The sequence below is a fragment of the Schistocerca serialis genome, chromosome 6, assembly GCF_023864345.2.
Source record: "Schistocerca serialis cubense isolate TAMUIC-IGC-003099 chromosome 6, iqSchSeri2.2, whole genome shotgun sequence".
NCBI lineage: Eukaryota > Metazoa > Arthropoda > Insecta > Orthoptera > Acrididae > Schistocerca > Schistocerca serialis.
The window spans coordinates 602,828,963-602,847,019 of NC_064643.1; the positions used below are offsets into that span (position 1 = coordinate 602,828,963).

An 18,057-nucleotide genomic window follows, 5' to 3' on the forward strand; every position below is an offset into this window, starting at 1 on the left:
CAAAAATCGTTACAGACGAGGAGACATATTGTTACAAGTATGACCAAGAAATCAAGCAACAATCGCGTCAGTTTATTTTATAGTATTCTATATTTCGTTTTTCATCGCTATTTGGCATTCATACCATGCAGCCTGTGCCATATTACATTAATAGCACATCTGATGATTACAAAGAATTTAATCGTACAACATAGAGAGCACGCAGTAGCTGATAACAGATTACAATACTAATGTCTGCAGGTGACGATCTCTTAAAAAGTTTATGATTATTTTGTAAGTTTTCTGAATTTTCTGCCGTGTGGGTATTGGTGATGCTGGTGATAAACTGGTGTTTTAGTTTGCTTAGTCTCTTGCGCGAAATTGATTGATGATAATTGCCATAGCACTAACATAAAACGAAAATCTATTGGAGTCACTCTCTAATGTTGAGTTTCACGAAAAGACTGGGGAGACTAGCTGCTATGGAAATGCGTCCTAATCAGTGGCATCACGTATCTTCTACCACATGTCCATTCCGTAAATCTTAACCGAAGATGGACGGTAAGTAAGGACCAACGGACAAGCAAGTTACATTCGTTTTTTCGGCACTTGGATAGTCTACCAGGTACCACAGTAAACAGTATTTACTGCTTCCAAGAGCTAAAATGATAGTGCGGGGTACAGCGGGGGGGGGGGGGGGGGGGGAAACAGTCTGCAGTGTGATGATCAAAGGATTTACGCCTCCCTCGTCGTATACCACTGACTGTCGGTAGTAGTTTGTGGCCAAAGACGGTCACCGGTTTCATTCTCACATCACTGATCAGATCTGCCTCCTTCCCATCCTCCACGATTTTCTAGTTACCTACAATAAATGTGTACGTAAAAGGGAAGCGTGTTCGGGCACATGAAACGCGACACAAAATTCGTTGGATAGAATACGCAGCATAACTGCGGAAGACCTTAAATACCGTTTCATCAATGGGTGAAACATTAGGAGACATGCTTTAGAACCGATGGACATGATTCGTAAGTACGTCCTCGGATTATTTCACAGCAGTTTATTCATGACGTGGCTTGAAAACTGAAAAAAAAATTATTTTGTGATCGAATAAATTTTGTAAATGTCCTGCGGAATACAAAATGTGTTGCTTTCCATCCCCTTCCCTTCTCCATCCTATCTCTGAACCTCCGTATTTACGTGCCTTACAACCCCGTGCACAGTGCAAGCCGTTATACCACCGCTTAAAAAGTACCTACGCTATCTGGAACCGAGTTTTCGGCGCTGACTCACTCTTTGTCCAGTTAGGAGAGAATCTGATCTCACGCCTAACTTCTAGCTCTCCGCCTCTCTGCAGCTCTGCCGATACCCCAGAGAGATCGTCCTCCCTTCCGAAGGCGTAGAATCAGTTTTTCTCACTCCTAATGCTGCTCCTTTCGTTTCTCGCATTTCCACACCCAAACTCACAAACGAAACGAAGATCTCAACAGCAATGGATAACTGATACGGCAGAATTCTGTAAGTTACCTTCAGCCTATAATCTCTCTCGTGGAGATTGTGTGTCAGTAAATACATTTGTCCGGGATAGGAAATATAAGAGGGGGAAATATCGTGAGTTTCACACAGTTTCTTCCCGACCTCTCGAATGGTGTGCTAACGAAATAAGATACAAAGTACGAATTGATATAATTTTATTCAACGTACAAGAGCATCATCATCTTAAGATCATCTGTGGTTTCTTCAGTATTGAAAAATCAGTGGTTTGGTAGCAAGGAGGCAGATGAAAAATGTTTCGCAACGAGACAGTATTGAACGGAGAAGTTGTAGCCTCGGAGACAGCAGGCAGAACAAGTTTCCCGCCGGTCACGTCACAAAGCCGCACCGAGGCCTACTTTCCTGCACGCAGAATGGGAATACAGGGGCTGTCGTTTCCTAGGAAACGCGACAGCTGCCCGTTGGTCTCTTCACAGCTGCTGCCTTGATCACGAATATTTCCAACATTATATTCACCATTATCCTGACAACTATAGAAGATAGTACCGTGTAACATTTTGGGCTAGCTAGAAAACTTAGTATTTTGTACCATAGATTAACTTGCCATCTGAAACTTACTCGTTGCTCGCTACTTTCATTGCCGATCGTCATTTTGTGTAAAGCCTCTGCCGCGCCGTTATCACTGGGCGGTATGCCCTAGGCGTTTATTTACGTTGAAGAGCGCAACAAGTAATACGTACATTTCAAACCTTGTTAGTAATGATTAAATGATTAGCGTACATTTCGTATGTTCCTAAATTGTTGGAACCTATGTATTACTGACGAATAATAGAATTAACTAATGGAAATTTCTTATCTTAGAAAATAGATTAAGGAAAGTCAAACCTACGTTTCTAGCATTTGTAGACTTAGAGAAACCTTTTTACAATGTTGACTGGAATACTCTCTTTCAAATTCTAAAGGTGGCAGGGGTAAAATACAGGGAGCGAAAGGCTATTTACAATTTGTACAGAAACCAGATGGCAGTTATAAGAATCGAGGGGCATGAAAGGGAAGCAGTGGTGGGGAAGGGAGTGAGACAGGGTTGTAGCCTCTCCCCGATGTTATTCAATCTGTATATTGAGCAAGCAGTAAAGGAAACAAAAGAAAAATTCGGAGTAGGTATTAAAATCCAGGGAGAAGAAATAAAAACTTTGAGGTTCGCCGATGACATTGTAATTCTCTCAGAGACAGCAAAGGACTTGGAAGAGCAGTTGAACGGAATGGGCAGTGTCTTGAAAGGAGGATATAAGATGAATATCAACAAAAGCAAAACGAGGATAATGGAATGTAGTCGAATTAAGTCGGGTGATGATGAGGGAATTAGATTAGGAAATGAGACACTTAAAGTAGTGAAGGAGTTTTGCTATTTGGGGAGCAAAATAACTGATGATGGTCGAAGTAGAGAGGATATAAAACGTAGACTGGCAATGGCAAGGAAAGCGTTTCTGAAGAAGAGAAATTTGTTAACATCCAGTATAGATTAAAGTGTCAGGAAGTCGTTTCTGAAAGTATTTGTATGGAGTGTAGCCATGTGTGGGAGTGAAACATGGACGATAAATAGTTTAGACAAGAAGAGAATAGAAGCTTTCGAAATATGGTGCTACAGAATGATGCTGAAGATTAGATGGGTAGATCACATAACTAATGAGGAGGTATTGAACAGAATTGGGGAGAAGAGTAGTTTTTGGCACAACTTGACAAGAAGAAGGGATCCGTTGGTAGGACAGGTTCTGAGGCATCCGGGGATCACAAATTTAGCACTGGAGGGCAGCGTGGAGGGTAAAAATCGTAGAGGGAGACCAAGAGATGAATACACTATGCAAATTCAGAAGGATGTAGGTTGCAGTAAGTACTGGGAGATGAAGAAGCTTGCATAGGATAGAGTAGCATGGAGAGCTGCATCAAACCAGTCTCAGGACTGAAGACCACAACAACAACAACAATGGAAATTACTCATGACCTTACACTTTGCAGTAAATAGTAATCTTTTCCGCCCGGCAGCTACTGCGATTAGTTCCTACTGCTTCCACGGCTACATTTTCGTCAAACGACCTGTAAATATATTTTTTTTTTTTATCTAAGACGTAAGCCGCTATTTATATGTTTCATTTTTATGAGACTTGACGCAAACAAGCAGATAAATTTAGATCGCCGACAAAATAAAACTATGTTAAGACTGATCTACCTGTCTATAGGATGCACGTAAGAAACGATATTCAACTATCTAAATATTCTTTGCCACTACAAATGCTGTCATTAACGTATATAACGCCTTCTACGTTCCTTAGCCAGGTACGTGCGTCGCATGAGCTAATTCACGGAAGTAACAAGACGCATCTGAGAGTAACGAGGTGGAAATAGAAAAAAAAAAACTAACTCACCCAGAGTCCGACACGAATTTGCAAATGGAAAAGGAAACACGCGAATGATGGAGTGCATAAGCGAGTACCAAATTGTGACTCCAGATATCTGTGGTTGTTTAACGATCCAGCTGTGATGTACAGGAAGATGTCATCGTTGAGTGGCTGTAGGAGGATAGAAGATGACTAAGTCAAAAGAATTCTACTGAGTGTGATGAATGCTAGATCGCTCTACATCTAGGAAAAGGTAAGTTTATGCAGAGTAGTAAGAAAAACAATTCCGTTCTGTTCGAATACATTTTTAGAAGTGTCCTGTCTGACACCGTCAAGTTGATTAAATATCTAGACCTGACTTTGCAAAGCCGGCCGGTGTGGCCGTGCGTTTCTAGGCGCTTTAGTCTGGAACCGCGTGACCGCTACGGTTGCAGGTTCGAATCCTGCCTCGGGCATGGATGTGTGTGTCATGTCCTTAGGTTAGTTAGGTTTAAGTAGTTCTAAGTTCTAGGGGACTGATGACCACAGATGTTAAGTCCCATAGTGCTCAGACCTATTTGAACCATTTTTTTTACTTTGCAAAGAGATATGAAATTATCAAGGGCAGGCAAATGGTCGACTTCGGTTTATAGTGTGAATTTTAGGGAAGTGCGGTTCGTCCGGAATGGAGACCGAGCGTAGCACACTGGTGTGACTCATTCTTGAGTACTGCTCGAATGTTTGTGATCCAAACCAGGTCGGGTTAATGGAAGACATCGAAGCAATTCTGATGTGGGTTGGTAGATTAGTTACCGGTTGGTTCGATCGACGGACAAGTATTACGGAGATGCTTCGCGAACTCAAATGGGAATCCCTGGAGGGAAGGCGTTCTTTTCGCGGAACATTGAGAAAATTTAAGGAAACGGCATTTGTAGATGACTGCAGAACGATTCTACTGCCGCCAACGTACATTTCACGTAAGATCTACGAAGATAAGAGAAACTAGGGCTCGTACGGAAGCATAAAGACAGTCGCCTCCACCATGCACCATACGGTAGCTCCGTACGGTAGCTTGCTAAGTATCTATGTAGAATACCCACGTTTCAATCTCCATTACATACAAAAAACCTCGTCACATCCGGATTTGTCGCATTTGAAACATACGACAATTTATGCAGTTCAACGTAGCATGTGTTTCGGTTCACGGAACTCTCACCTGGAGCTTCTCATTGAATATATCCTATCAGAAATCGATTTCAATACTGCTGGAGTAGGGAATCAGCTACGTCATCCTCTAAAGTGGGTCAAGGGGACCACAGAAAATGGCAGATCTTAATTAGACCTGAGGCTCAGAAAGTAGGAGTCAAGAACCTTAGCAGCTGCGTCGTCTGATAAGTTAGGACTGGAGGTACATCACGCGTGTGTGTCAAGGAGATCACTTTTGAAACTGCATGTGGTTTATATCATCGCAGTTTCCGTAGTAAATGCCAAATATTTAATGCTACGCCAGTGATGACACTAACTTACAAAATGCTCGTCAACACCTGCGTCGTGACGATCAAACTAATCATGTATCCGCTCGCAACATTCGAAATGAATATGTGCCCCTGACCACAAATGGTAGATGACGGAGAAGTGCTGACTCTGCACAACTTTTTGTGATAGGCTGGTTTTGCTCGTATGCTGAAACAGCAGAATGGAAGGAACTCAGGCAGTCAGTTGTCCACGAGCGAGATAGTCCAGTGTATTGAAAGTGAGGGCTCAGACAGGCCACGCTTCGAAGTCTTCTGTTCCGCTCTGTCTTTGCCGATCGTGCGATACAAAAACATCGACATGGATATAGAGAGATATTTTTGTATCGCACGATCGCTATAAGACGGGGCGTATCCCGTCTGGGCCCTCACTTTCAACGCACTTGGTTATCCCGCCTGTGGACAACTGACAGTCTGGGTTCCCTCCATCCAGCTGTTTCACTGAACGAGCACAACCAGTCTACCACAAACGTGGCCCTGCGTATCTTAATCACTCCAGGCGTCTTGGAACCATTCCGCCAATATTCGCCATGGCACTCTGCCGCATCCGACTGGCCTGCGTATTTTGAACCCCTAGTGTAATGTTCGTGCCTTAGTAATCTTGAAAGGTTCTGTACGTCACGTCTGTACTTACAGGACATTGAAGATCAGTTTGTGTTCATTCTTATGCATTTTTTGACCATTGTTAACCATAAAAAAAAGTGACTGAATTTGGTTTATAGAAACACTAACACTACCTTTTAGTAAGACTGGGAACGTACTCAATAAGACATTTGCAAAATGACCACTCTCCGAAAAACGATATTCAGCAACACAAATGCAACATATTGGCAATAATATATTTTACAATCGGCGTCTTTCAGACTACATACTAGCAATCATCACGGGCTGGCTAAAAAGCCAACTGTAATTTTTGTCCTTTTTTTTACATATATCAATGTAAGTATTCAAATATACACAAAACCGCATTTATACTAAATTTTTCTATTTAGACCATACTGACTGTAGTACTTATCCATTTTCACAAAAGATCTGTAGATACCAAGAAATTATGGTGCACGTCAGTGTGACTAAAAAAAGAACAATAATATTTCATGCTTTTCAGAACTTCTTGAATTAAATTTTGTTTTTGAAAACCAAACTCTGATAAATATATAAGAGCTATAAGCTTCATTAAAATGATGTCTACTGAGATCCCGGTACTGTGTCTCCGATGTTGCTTGCGACTTGAGCAACCGACGATACAGTGACAGGAAGAATTTTCTGATTACGTGAGTCAGCATACACAAACAGTTACGGTAGTACACGTAACACGTGCACGTGTATCAACACAGAACTCCGAACAGATGTTCGCTGTGATCATAGTATACGACGACTGCATGATTCCTGATGAATCACGACTCGTGATGTAGCTAAGCAGGATAGCCTCAAGGAGTTAGGCATTTTAACGGAAGCATAACAATACACATACTCGCTAGTAAAATTTGTCGTAAATAGGGCATAACAATTGAGAAGAAGAATGCTGGTGTCCATATATACAACACTAGAGGAAAAATGACCTTTATTATCATTATTAAAGCTAGCTGTGGGTCAGAAGGAATCCAATACGCAGCAACAAAATTTTTCATTTTTTATACGATAACATAAAATGTCTGAAAGGTAGCAAAGCAAGTTTTAAATGTAACCTAAAATCATTTCTGCTGGACAACTCCCTCTGTTCAATGGACGAATTTTTATTTAAAAACTGATATCCGATATTAAAAAAAGAAAAAAGAGATATGCTGTTATGAGTAGTTGTATGAATCGGGCTCAAAAACACGTTATTTAATGTTAACATTAATCAAGTATACATATCCGGTAAACTGACTCGCTTTACATCCTTTCGACAAAAGAACCGTTCAAATGATCTATGAAACACGTAAGTAACTAACTAGTTATTTCCTTAGCATATTTTTCACATTTTCATTAGGAAGTTTCCTACTTTCTCAACATTTACAGGATATCCGGGGGTGTATGGTGGAGATGGGGGAATTTCGAAATGCTGAAAACTTTCATGTAAGTCCTTCTATTAGCGCAGAATCGTCAGTAAAGCAAAAAAGTTAGAAACAAACTGCAACTCTTTTTAGTTCTTTGTATTGTAACACCAATACTCTGAAATTTATTATTTTCAGTTTCCAATTAATAATGTTTTGCCCATATTTTGTGTAAATTTTGTCAATATTTACATTTATTTATGATTTTGTACCGAATTTGATCTGCGAAACTATTATATGGTTTATTGGTCGACGTATAGGATCCATAGGGTAGGAAAAGGTGGAGGGAAATCCCTCTGTGTTAAGGAGACCAAAGCACGCCGATGGAAAAGGTGGAGAGCACGATAACAGGGCGCCAACCGGGGACAAATCCAGTCAGTAGTCAGCCATCGTTGTGAGCCCATCCTTACATGGATACGAGGCTAAAATCTACTTTGGGTATTATTTCATTCAGAACTAGCCAGATTAATTTCGTACTGTTAATGAGAAGGTGGCAAGGATGTGTCACAGTAAGGTGCGTAATGGAATAGTTTATGAAGAGACTTACTGCTCTTTCAAATTTTAGGTTTACATATTACAAACTTCTTGTCCATTAAAATGTAGGTCCAATTAGGACTGGTCACCCTATTACTACTTTGCTACAATTCTTAACTATGTTTTGTGTATCCTAAAAGAAACCATTTGCAATCTACATTGTTTTTCACGCTGATCATCGTATTTTTTGGATACGAAGAACTAACTCTGAATTCTATCGTCTAAATGAACCATTAACAACATGCTCATGGTCCAAATTTAGTAAAATGACAATACAATGACTTGTATGGAAATGGGTAGCAAGCGGTGTTATGGTAGCCATCTTCAGTATCATAGTTACAATAGTGCGGATCAGATATTTCGCACAGATGAAGAGTACTGGTTCACAATTGATCAACATAGAGTCATCTGAATAACAATAGCCGCCTAGAAACCCTCCAGTACGTAGACTTTTCATTAGTCTTGTGTGGCTCAAATGATTTCTAAATACAAAGATCTGAAATTATGTCTAAAATTACAATACTTCATGTCTGGCTAATAAAAAGCGTTAAGAAACCAATACTTACGGGAAGCTTACATCACAAATATCAATGGAACAGTTCAAATGATTTAAATGGCTCTGAGCACTAAGGGACTTAACATCTGAGGTCATCAGTCCCCTAGAACTTAGAACTACTTGAACATAACTAACCTAAGGACATCACACACATCCATGTCCGAGGCAGGATTCGAACCTGCGACCGTAGCAGTCGCGCGGTTCCGGGATGAAGCGCCAAGAACTGATCGGCCACCGCGGCCGGCAATGGAAGAGTTAATAGATAGCACCACCACTAGTACAAATGCAGACTAAAATTTTTTTTCAATTTGGCGCCTGTTGTTTACGTCGGGTTAGCCATTTGTCAAGTACGTTAGATACAATTTTCGCTACCATCAATAAACAAATTACGTTATACGAAAACGTCAGGTAAGGTGTGTAACTATATTTTAGAGTTCTTAGCAAACACACACCAATGCATGCCTCAGAATTAAGAATTATGGTCAAATGTGAATGCAGCATACCACGGGGCTAAGGGAAGTTTGATAACTCCATTATGATACACGACATACATTGTAACGATGAGCATATCGTCAATAATGCCCTGTGGCAGTCGTGGGTGACGATAATTGTCACAAATTTATTTCGGAGCACAGGATCAATTATAGGAGACCGTGGTTGATAGGAAGGCTGATAACTAACCAACAAAATAACGGAATGTAAGATAGAGCATACCAAAAGGAAGGAGGCTGCACTCCGCTATCGCCGAACTTTCACAACCGTCGTACATGCATGTGGAACGGTCGCATCAATTCCGTAGAGGGTTACGAAGAAGGGACAGGTATTCGTTGGAAGAATATTGAAGAACTGCGTTTCATTCATGAAGAAGTCGCTAGCAAAATCTTCGTCCAATAGTTTCTTGAGTACTGATTCTTAGTGTGCGGGTTACATAACTAATTCGATAAAGAGAGACAGAAAATTAAAACAAGAACTGAGCAATTAGTCAAAGGTTTGTTTGAACAGCTTGAAAGTATCACAGAAATGTACAACAATAGCCAGTAGATTACTGTCAGAACGAGACCAGGAATTTCCAAATGAGACAGGAGCTACTTTACGTCTTCCCACAAATATTCCGTTGGATGACAACGGGGATATACATATTAGTGCTTACAGGACTTTCTGCCATGGCCAGAGAATGGAAAAAAGCATCAGGTCCAGCTTCTCTACCCCAGATTGCATCCCAAAAGTGCCTTATAACATCTCCAACAAACTTTCTCTGCAGCTTTCAGGAACAGGGTACATCACGGCAATAACATGTAGCGCCTACTATTACGTTAGGGCACTCATAACTCGCAAGATACTTAACGTGGTTTTTGAAATTTTCGCAGTATAATAAATATTTCATGAGGTTTCGGGGTTGGAGCCGGAAGACGTCAACATTTTGCCATGATATTTCAGCTTACGATCATTCAGCCATTTGTGTGTGTGTGCGTGAGAGAGAGGGAGAGAAGGAGAGAGAGAGAGAGAGAGAGAGAGCCGAAATACCGTGGCACAATGTCGGCGTCATCCGGCTGCAAGCGCGAAATCTCATGGAAGATACTTCATGTTATTTGAAGCCTCCATCACGTCCTGATTTATAGAGATTCTCCTCAAAATGCTGAATCCTTTCATATTTATAAAGGAAGCAGACGTGACATATCAAGCGTGTCCACACACCTTTGCAGATTGTCTCTCTACCCCGGCCCCTCCCCCCCCCCCCTCCCGCCCTCCCTCCCTCCCTCCCTCCCTCCCTCCCTCTCTCTCTCTCTCTCTCTCTCTCTCTCTCTCTCTCTCTCTCTCTCTCTCTTTGTCTCACAAACACGCAAGCACACGTACACGTAGCACGCAAATGCACGTCTTGCAGTAACTGTTCTGTAGAATTGCTTAAGCTACAGCAGTGCTCGTGTTGCATTGAGTGAGCGTTGCATTAAAAGAGCGCCAGCGCAACCGCTAAACGCTGTATTCGTAATCGAGACAACCGCAGTCTGAACTGTCATCTGACCAACCGTCTCTGCGCTCTCCGCGGTGTTCCAGTTCCCTCTCACTCGAGCTTCGGCCGACAGCATTCTTTACCACTCTCAGCTGTCACCAAGTATTCTGCAGCAGGTCCTTCACTACCATCCGTACTTCACAGACAAACTAACTGAATCATGACTTGGGTAGGTACTCGCAAGGTTTATCCTCACGTTTGTACGCATAGTGCTCATGCACGCTATGGTAGGGTAGGATTATTTACGTTTCCATACTTGTAATTCACCATTGTCAGTTGATCATAGTAGTGTAGTAGTGCTATTGCGGTTGTGTGAAACACTAGTTGCAATAGGCTACACAGTAATTTACCTGAAACCAAAATGGAAGATACCATTGGACAATGGGGCTGTGTGAACAGTGCTTTTTTTCTGAGAAATCAGCGGACTAGCAACAAGTATGTGACAGTACTGGAAACTATTTCGACATGGTCAGGCACGAATTCGTGTGCTTGCACATGAGTTGGCAATGAAAACAACGGGAGTGTTGTGTTTCCGCCACTGAGAGTAGAATGCGACACTGCGTAAAATCGACCTGCTCAGCGTAGTTCTGAAGTCAGCATTCGCTGTATCTCTTTCGGCTAATGTTTCCTCCCACGCACACTGTAACACGATCATCCGCTTGCAATCAGACTACTGAAGCACTCTAACGTTTGTCATCGACGGATGACAAGCATATGCTGACATCGCTGAATCACTGTTTCTATAATTTCTGTTTGAAAATTCTTTTATTGCAAAGCATGGCTCGAAAAAACTGGAAAAATCATCGTTTTAGCGTATTTGATCATCCCTTCAACAAGCAAAGCAAGAAAACATCCAGAGAGTAGTTCGCCTTATCTCGGCACGTACCTCTCTACTTTTGGAATCCTTTTTTCCTCTCATGTGTGGACGGCACGCGCAAACAAGGCTTCCCAACATAGGTTTATTCAAATATTTGCTTTCTTATAGTGCAGTTAACTCGGGACTCCGTGACATTTACATAAATATTTAGTTCAGTTACCTGAACACATTCCAGGTGAGTGGGCCGGCCGAAGTGGCCGTGCGGTTAAAGGCGCTGCAGTCTGGAACCGCAAGACCGCTACGGTCGCAGGTTCGAATCCTGCCTCGGGCATGGATGTTTGCGATGTCCTTAGGTTAGTTAGGTTTAAGTAGTTCTAAGTACTAGGGGACTAATGACCTCAGCAGTTGAGTCCCATAGTGCTCAGAGCCATTTGAACCATTTTTGAACCAGGGGAGTGGATGATGCACGTCATATGATGTAAAGTGTGTCTCATTCAGGAGGAACACTCTTGCGGACTTTAGAAGAAACCGCTCAGAGAAATCCAAACGTATATCCTCTCTCAGTGGCATTCCATGGAACAGTCGAGCAAAACAGAAGTACTAAATTATTTAACCATTTTTCTTATTAAAAATGCGTTGTGAGATAATAGGTACATTTATAATTCTATGATAAAGGATATACCCTGGAGCTTTCTCACAATCTAGAAAAATAATTTAAAAAATCTCTTAGCATCCTGAGAATATACACAGAAAATTGACGAATGGTAGTTTGGTACAGATTAAAGTGAGATTACAGTCTTATAGAAATCTGGTCATTATAGAAGGAATCTAATAAGTGAATAGTTCCTAACTACTTATCGAAAACTGTCACATTGACCGCGAGCTGAACGTAACGTGTGTATTTCATTTTATCTGACTCGCATGCTAAACACGCAAAGCGACAATACACACACACACACACCATCAGTAAAGTGACCCTTTTCAAAATGAACAATCAGTTTCGAAATTGCGTGGCGCGACAAAAAGTTATACATTTTTTACTACTGAAATTATCGTAATTATTTGATGACGTGCTAGTAAACTTAATCTCCAACTAACCATCTGCCTGCAGGGCACACAGATAAACGTCAGAAAAAGTCTTTACCAAACTGTATGAGTCACACTGCAGCACCTATTTTCTGACGTATTCGACTGCATCATGGGGTAGCAGAAACCGTCTCCATGTAACTGCTTGGTTTTCATCTTATGGTTACACGGACCAAGAGACGTTTCATGAAAAGAATCGCGTGTACTGGTGCAGGCGTCTTCGTGTACGTTATATAAATGTGAGTGACGTAGATCGTCTTTACTAAGATTCCGTTCCTGGAGAGTTTATCATTTGGCAACTAACCCCCAAACAGGGAGGAATATGACGCTGCTGAACGTGACCGTTAAACGCAAGACACGTTTAACTGCAGCTCGCGATGACGTTCACTGATTAAAAGAACCAACTGAATTATGGCTGGGGATATATTATCACAAGAGTAGCTCACATTGTTTCAGGACACACTTCTAACTTTAGTCATCCATCATATCGCATGTATTAGGTCCTTGTCTGGTAAACAAGCCTGATGCACAAACAAACTTAACGATGTTGTTGTTGCTCCACTACTTGCTTTGCTGCACAAGAACAAGCTTGTAACTGCAAAATAGGAACTAAGTCGCCTGCGATTTGTTGGGAGAAGGCTAGCATGGAGTGGCATATCTGTTGACAAAAGTATCGGTTCAGCAATAGTAGTATTTGGCATTGATTCAGAACTAGGATATCCCTACATGTGAAGCGGTAGAAATCTCTCTTCTCGTAGCAGACACCACTGTATTGCACCTGCGATGAAAGGAAGTCCATCTGTGACACTGGATGTAAGGGCCCCAATCTTCCTGAGTGGGATTAAAGTCCATTCGCTGGTGCGCGCCAAGTTTTCATTTGGCGTAGGTCTGGAGAACCATACGATTTTCAATGTTTTCATACAGTGGTTGAATCAAAAATGTCTTCGTCACTGTGAGCCCATCTTTTTCAATAGCCCGTGCAGCACTACGTGGTTTTACGTTGCATGCGATGTAGAATGCAATTTTCAATACTGGTTCAAATGGCTCTGAGCACTATGGGACTCAACTGCTGTGGTCATAAGTCCCCTAGAACTTAGAACTACTTAAACCTAACTAACCTAAGGACAGCACACAACACCCAGCCATCACGAGGCAGAGAAAATCCCTGGCCCCGCCGGGAATCGAACCCGGGAACCCGGGCGTGGGAAGCGAGAACGCTACCGCACGACCACGAGATGCGGGCTTTCAATACTGGACTGTGAGCGATACAGAGAACTTAAAATACGCAGGGAATTATGACACTTCTCGCGATTGAAACAAAGAATTTTGCATTTGCAACGTCAGGCGAAAGAATGAACGAAGGTTGCGTGCGAAAATTTCTTTCTAACGAACACAAGACTGACAGAGTGGGTTCGGCTTTCAGTTTCCCGCTAAGGTACACCGACGGAGATGGTATTCTTGCTTACATAACGACAATTGTTTGGACATGGATTTCGTGTGTGAACGTCGAGACAAAATTGCAGTCTAGCGAGTGGGCTCACATCGGCTCACCGCGGATGTTTATTTTGGTGCAGGAAAGGCTTACTGGTGGTTCGGCTTCTGGAATCAAGCACAATAAATATTTTGGCAACGTGCAGAAAAATACTGAAGAACTAAAGAGCAATTAAAAACAAACGACACTGCTGTGCACACCTCCACGATAATTTGAGAGAGTTTGACAAGTCTGAAATATCAGCTATTTCACCATCTTACGTAACGCTCTGATATGTTCGCCAGTGATTACCACCTCATCCCGAACAGGAAAAGAATAACTACCGCCACAGGCTTTCGCAATTCTAAATGTAGCCATTGAACGTGCTTGAAGGCACTTCCAGCAGAGGTTAGAGTCGAGGGTGTACACTAGATTGTCCACGAAGAAACGAAACACCTCATGTTACTCTGAAAAGTAGCTTAAGCTTGTAGCTTTAGCAGTGATATATTTCAGTATCAACTGAGTAACTACGAAAAGTTGTTGTGATGAATATTTATTTCCAGACTAGTATCCCACGCCCGAGTTCCCGGGTTCGATTCCCGGCGGGGTCAGTGATTTTCTCTGCCTCGTGATGGCTGGGTGTTGTGTGATGTCCTTAGGTTAGTTAGGTTTAAGTAGTTCTAAGTTCTAGGGGACTTCTGACCATAGATGTTAAGTCCCTTAGTGCTCAGAGCCATTTGAACCATTTTTTTCCAGACTAGTTGTCCTGGTCAAGAGCCAGCTTCCATTCACCTATAAAACATATGATATTTGTATGGAAACAACTTTCTACACCCACGTCTGTTCTCAGCGAAGATCTTCGAAACGGCGGAATGTGCAAGCCACTGTACCATGTATCACGGTTTGATCCCGTTCTATTCGCGTATGGAGCGCGAGAACGATTGCTTAAACGCCACTACACGTGCTGTAACTGGTTTAATTTTGTCTTCGGAGTCCGCACGCGTGGTGTATGTAGGAAATCGCAGAATATTCCTAAATTACTCACATAACAGTGCTTTTTGAAGCTTTGTAAGTCGCGTGATATTTGGCATCTGTCGAACGCGGATGGAAGATCAGGTTTTTCAGCCTGTCCGTGACACTTTTTAACAGATATCTGTAACTATTCGTGCAGCCCTTCTTAGTAAGCTCAATGTCGCCTGCTAAAGGTATTTAGTACAAGTCCCACACACCTGAGAAATATTCTAAGGAGGGTCGCACAAATGCCTTGTAAGCTGCCTCCTTCGTACATCGATGCATTTTCCCTGTATCCTGGCAATGAACTGAAGTCTACCACCTGCTTTATCTACAAATGATGCTATTTCATCACTCCATTTCATATCTCTACAAAATGTTACGGCGGGGTATTTGCATGATTTGACTGATTCTAACTGTGGATCGTTGATTCTATAATCATAACACAGTACATTTAAATTTGCGAAGTGCACAATTTTACAATTCTGAAAATTTAAAGTAAGTTGACAGTCTTTCCACAACTTATCAAGATCTAACTGAATGTTTGTACGGCTTTATTCATGCAGTACTTCATTATAGGTAACTGCATGATCTGCAAAATGTCCGAGGTTGCTATTAATAAGTTACTGTCTGCCAGGTCATTAATACGCACTGAGGCGACGAAAGTCGTGGGATAGTGATATGCACATGTACAGATCGTGGTATTATCTCGCACACGAGGTACGAAAAGGGAAGGGAAGGTGATTCATCGGAAAAGGTTTCCGACTTGATTACGGTCGCACGGCGGGAATTAAACAAACTTTGAATGCGGCGTGGTACTTGGAGCTAGACGCTTGGGACATTCCATTTCGGAAATAGTTAAGGAATTCATTATTCTGAGATTCACGGTGACGATAGTGTGCCGAGAATACTAAATGTCAGGCATTACGTCTCACCATGGACAACGCAGTGGTCGACGGCCTTCACGTAACGGCCGAGAGCAGCGGTATTTGCGTAGATTTGTCAGTGGTAACACACAAGCAACGCTGAGTAAAATAACTGCAGAAATCAACGTCGGACGTACGACGTACGGTACCCGTTAGAACAATGTGGCGAAATTTTGCGTTAATGGCTATAGCTGCACACGACCGACGCGAGTGCCTTTGCTAACAGCGTGACATTGCCTGCAGCGCCTCTCGCGCGCTCGTGACCGTATCGGTTGGACCCTAGACTACTGGAAAACCGTGGCCTGCTCAGGTGAGTGCCGATATCAGTTGGTAACAGTTGATGGCAGGGTTCGAGTGTGGCGCAGACCCCACGAAGGCATGGACCCGTCAACAAGGTTCAAAAATGGGTCAAATGGCTCTGAGCAGTATGGGACTTAATTTCTGAGGTCATCAGTCCCCTAGAACTTAAATCTACTTAAACCTAACTAACCTAAGGACATCACACACATCCATGCCCGAGGCAGGATTCGAACCTGCGACCGTAGCGGTCACGCGGCTCCAAACTGAAGCGCCTAGAACCGGTCGGCCACCCCGGCCGGCTGTCGACAAGGCATTGTGCAAGTTGGTGGTGGCTCCATATTGGTGTGGGCTGTGTTTACATAGAATGAACTGAGCCCACTGGTCCATCGGCTACTTGGAGACCATTTGAAGCCATTCATGGACTTAATGTTTCTGTCACGGACTGCGCGGCCCCTCCCGCCGGAGGTTCGAGTCCTCCCTCGTCTTAGCATACGTTAGTTTAACTTAATTTAAGTAGTGTGTAAGTCTAGGGGCCGATGACCTAAGCAGTTTGGTCCCTTAGGAATTCATACATATTTGAACATTTGAACTTAATGTTTCCAAACAACGGTGGAATTTTCATGAATGACAATAATCCACATCACCGGGCCACAACTATTTGCGACTGGTTTGAAGAACATTGTGGATAATTCGAGAGATTTGCTCACCCACAGCGCCCGTCATGAACCCCATCTAACATTTATGGGACGTAATCGAGAGGTCAGTCCGTGCACAACAACCTACACCGGCCACACTTTCGCAATTATGGATAGCTATAGAGGCAGCGTGGCTCAACATTTCCGCAAGGGATTTCCAAAGACTTGTTCAGTCCATTGCTGCATTACTCGGGCAAAAGGCAGTCCGATACTACGTTAGGAGGTATCTCTTGACTTCTGACACCTCACTTTGTAACACGAACAGCAATCATCTTGGGCACTACTTCTGTAGATAACGCTCCAGCCACTGTGTGTTCCCTACCAAGAAATTCCTAATCCAGTCTCAAAATTGGTTCATACTTCGTACGATCGTCTTGGTATACACTGAAGTTGTGTACAGTAAAGTAATTCATTATGTCAGTGAGTGATTGATTCGTAAATGGAAGTAATTCTGCGAACAGCCGAAGCAATTTCTCCGTGTAATGGCGCATCTGAGCATAAAGTTCCAGCAGCCCGCAATGCAACTTTGGGCAAAGTGAGCGAGACGGGTAAGAGAAGGCGAGCGGAGCGACTGGTAGTGTGTGGGGTACTCGCCTGGGTCCATGGAGATGGCGGCGGCGGCGCCGGCGGCCGCGAGCAGCAGCAGCAGCGGCAGCAGCGGGGAAGCTGGCGGCGCGACCATCCTGCAGGCACTGCCGGCCCGCCGCCGCTGCGCCTTCTTATAGCCTCGCCTCTCCTCCCGGAGGCTGCGGCCGCGGCGCGACACGGGAGGGCGCCCCATGCGACGGGCACGGCCCGCGATTTATTGAAGGCGCCGGTCGAATCAAGGCCGGCCCAATCATCACTGCACTCTTACAGTGTGTGCGCCAGTCGCATTCGTCTATATCGGTCGTGAACAAAATAACTTCAATTTTTAAGCAGCGCCTCGAGCTTCCGATGGCTGTCTCCGCAATCTTCCTCAGTAGCGGAGATAGCAACGGAAAGCTCGAGAACTTCATTCTAATTGACGCGGCTCGAAAACAAGTCATGTTATTCATACATACCACCAAGAAAGACACCGAAGACGTATGTCTTCATTTTTGGAAACTACACTACTGGCCATTAAAATTGCTACACCACGAAGATGACGTGCTACAGGCGCGAAATTTAACCGACAGGAAAAAGATGCTATCATATGCAAATGATTAGCTTTTCAGAGCATTCGCACAAGGTTGCCGCCGGTGACGACACCTACAACGTGCT

General features: G+C 43.1%; 1 protein-coding gene across 1 annotated transcript in view; it reads right to left on the reverse strand.

Annotated features, from left to right (window-relative positions):
* LOC126485078 (cartilage oligomeric matrix protein) overlaps positions 1 to 17,503 on the reverse strand; it is a 397,283-nt gene extending 379,780 nt beyond the window's left edge. Inside the window, exon 1 of the mRNA XM_050108681.1 lies at positions 17,410 to 17,503. Coding sequence (XP_049964638.1) covers positions 17,410 to 17,497 — 88 coding nt within the window. The 5' untranslated portion in view covers positions 17,498 to 17,503. The remainder of the gene's footprint in view (positions 1 to 17,409) is intronic.
* Positions 17,504 to 18,057: the final 554 nt, after the last annotated feature.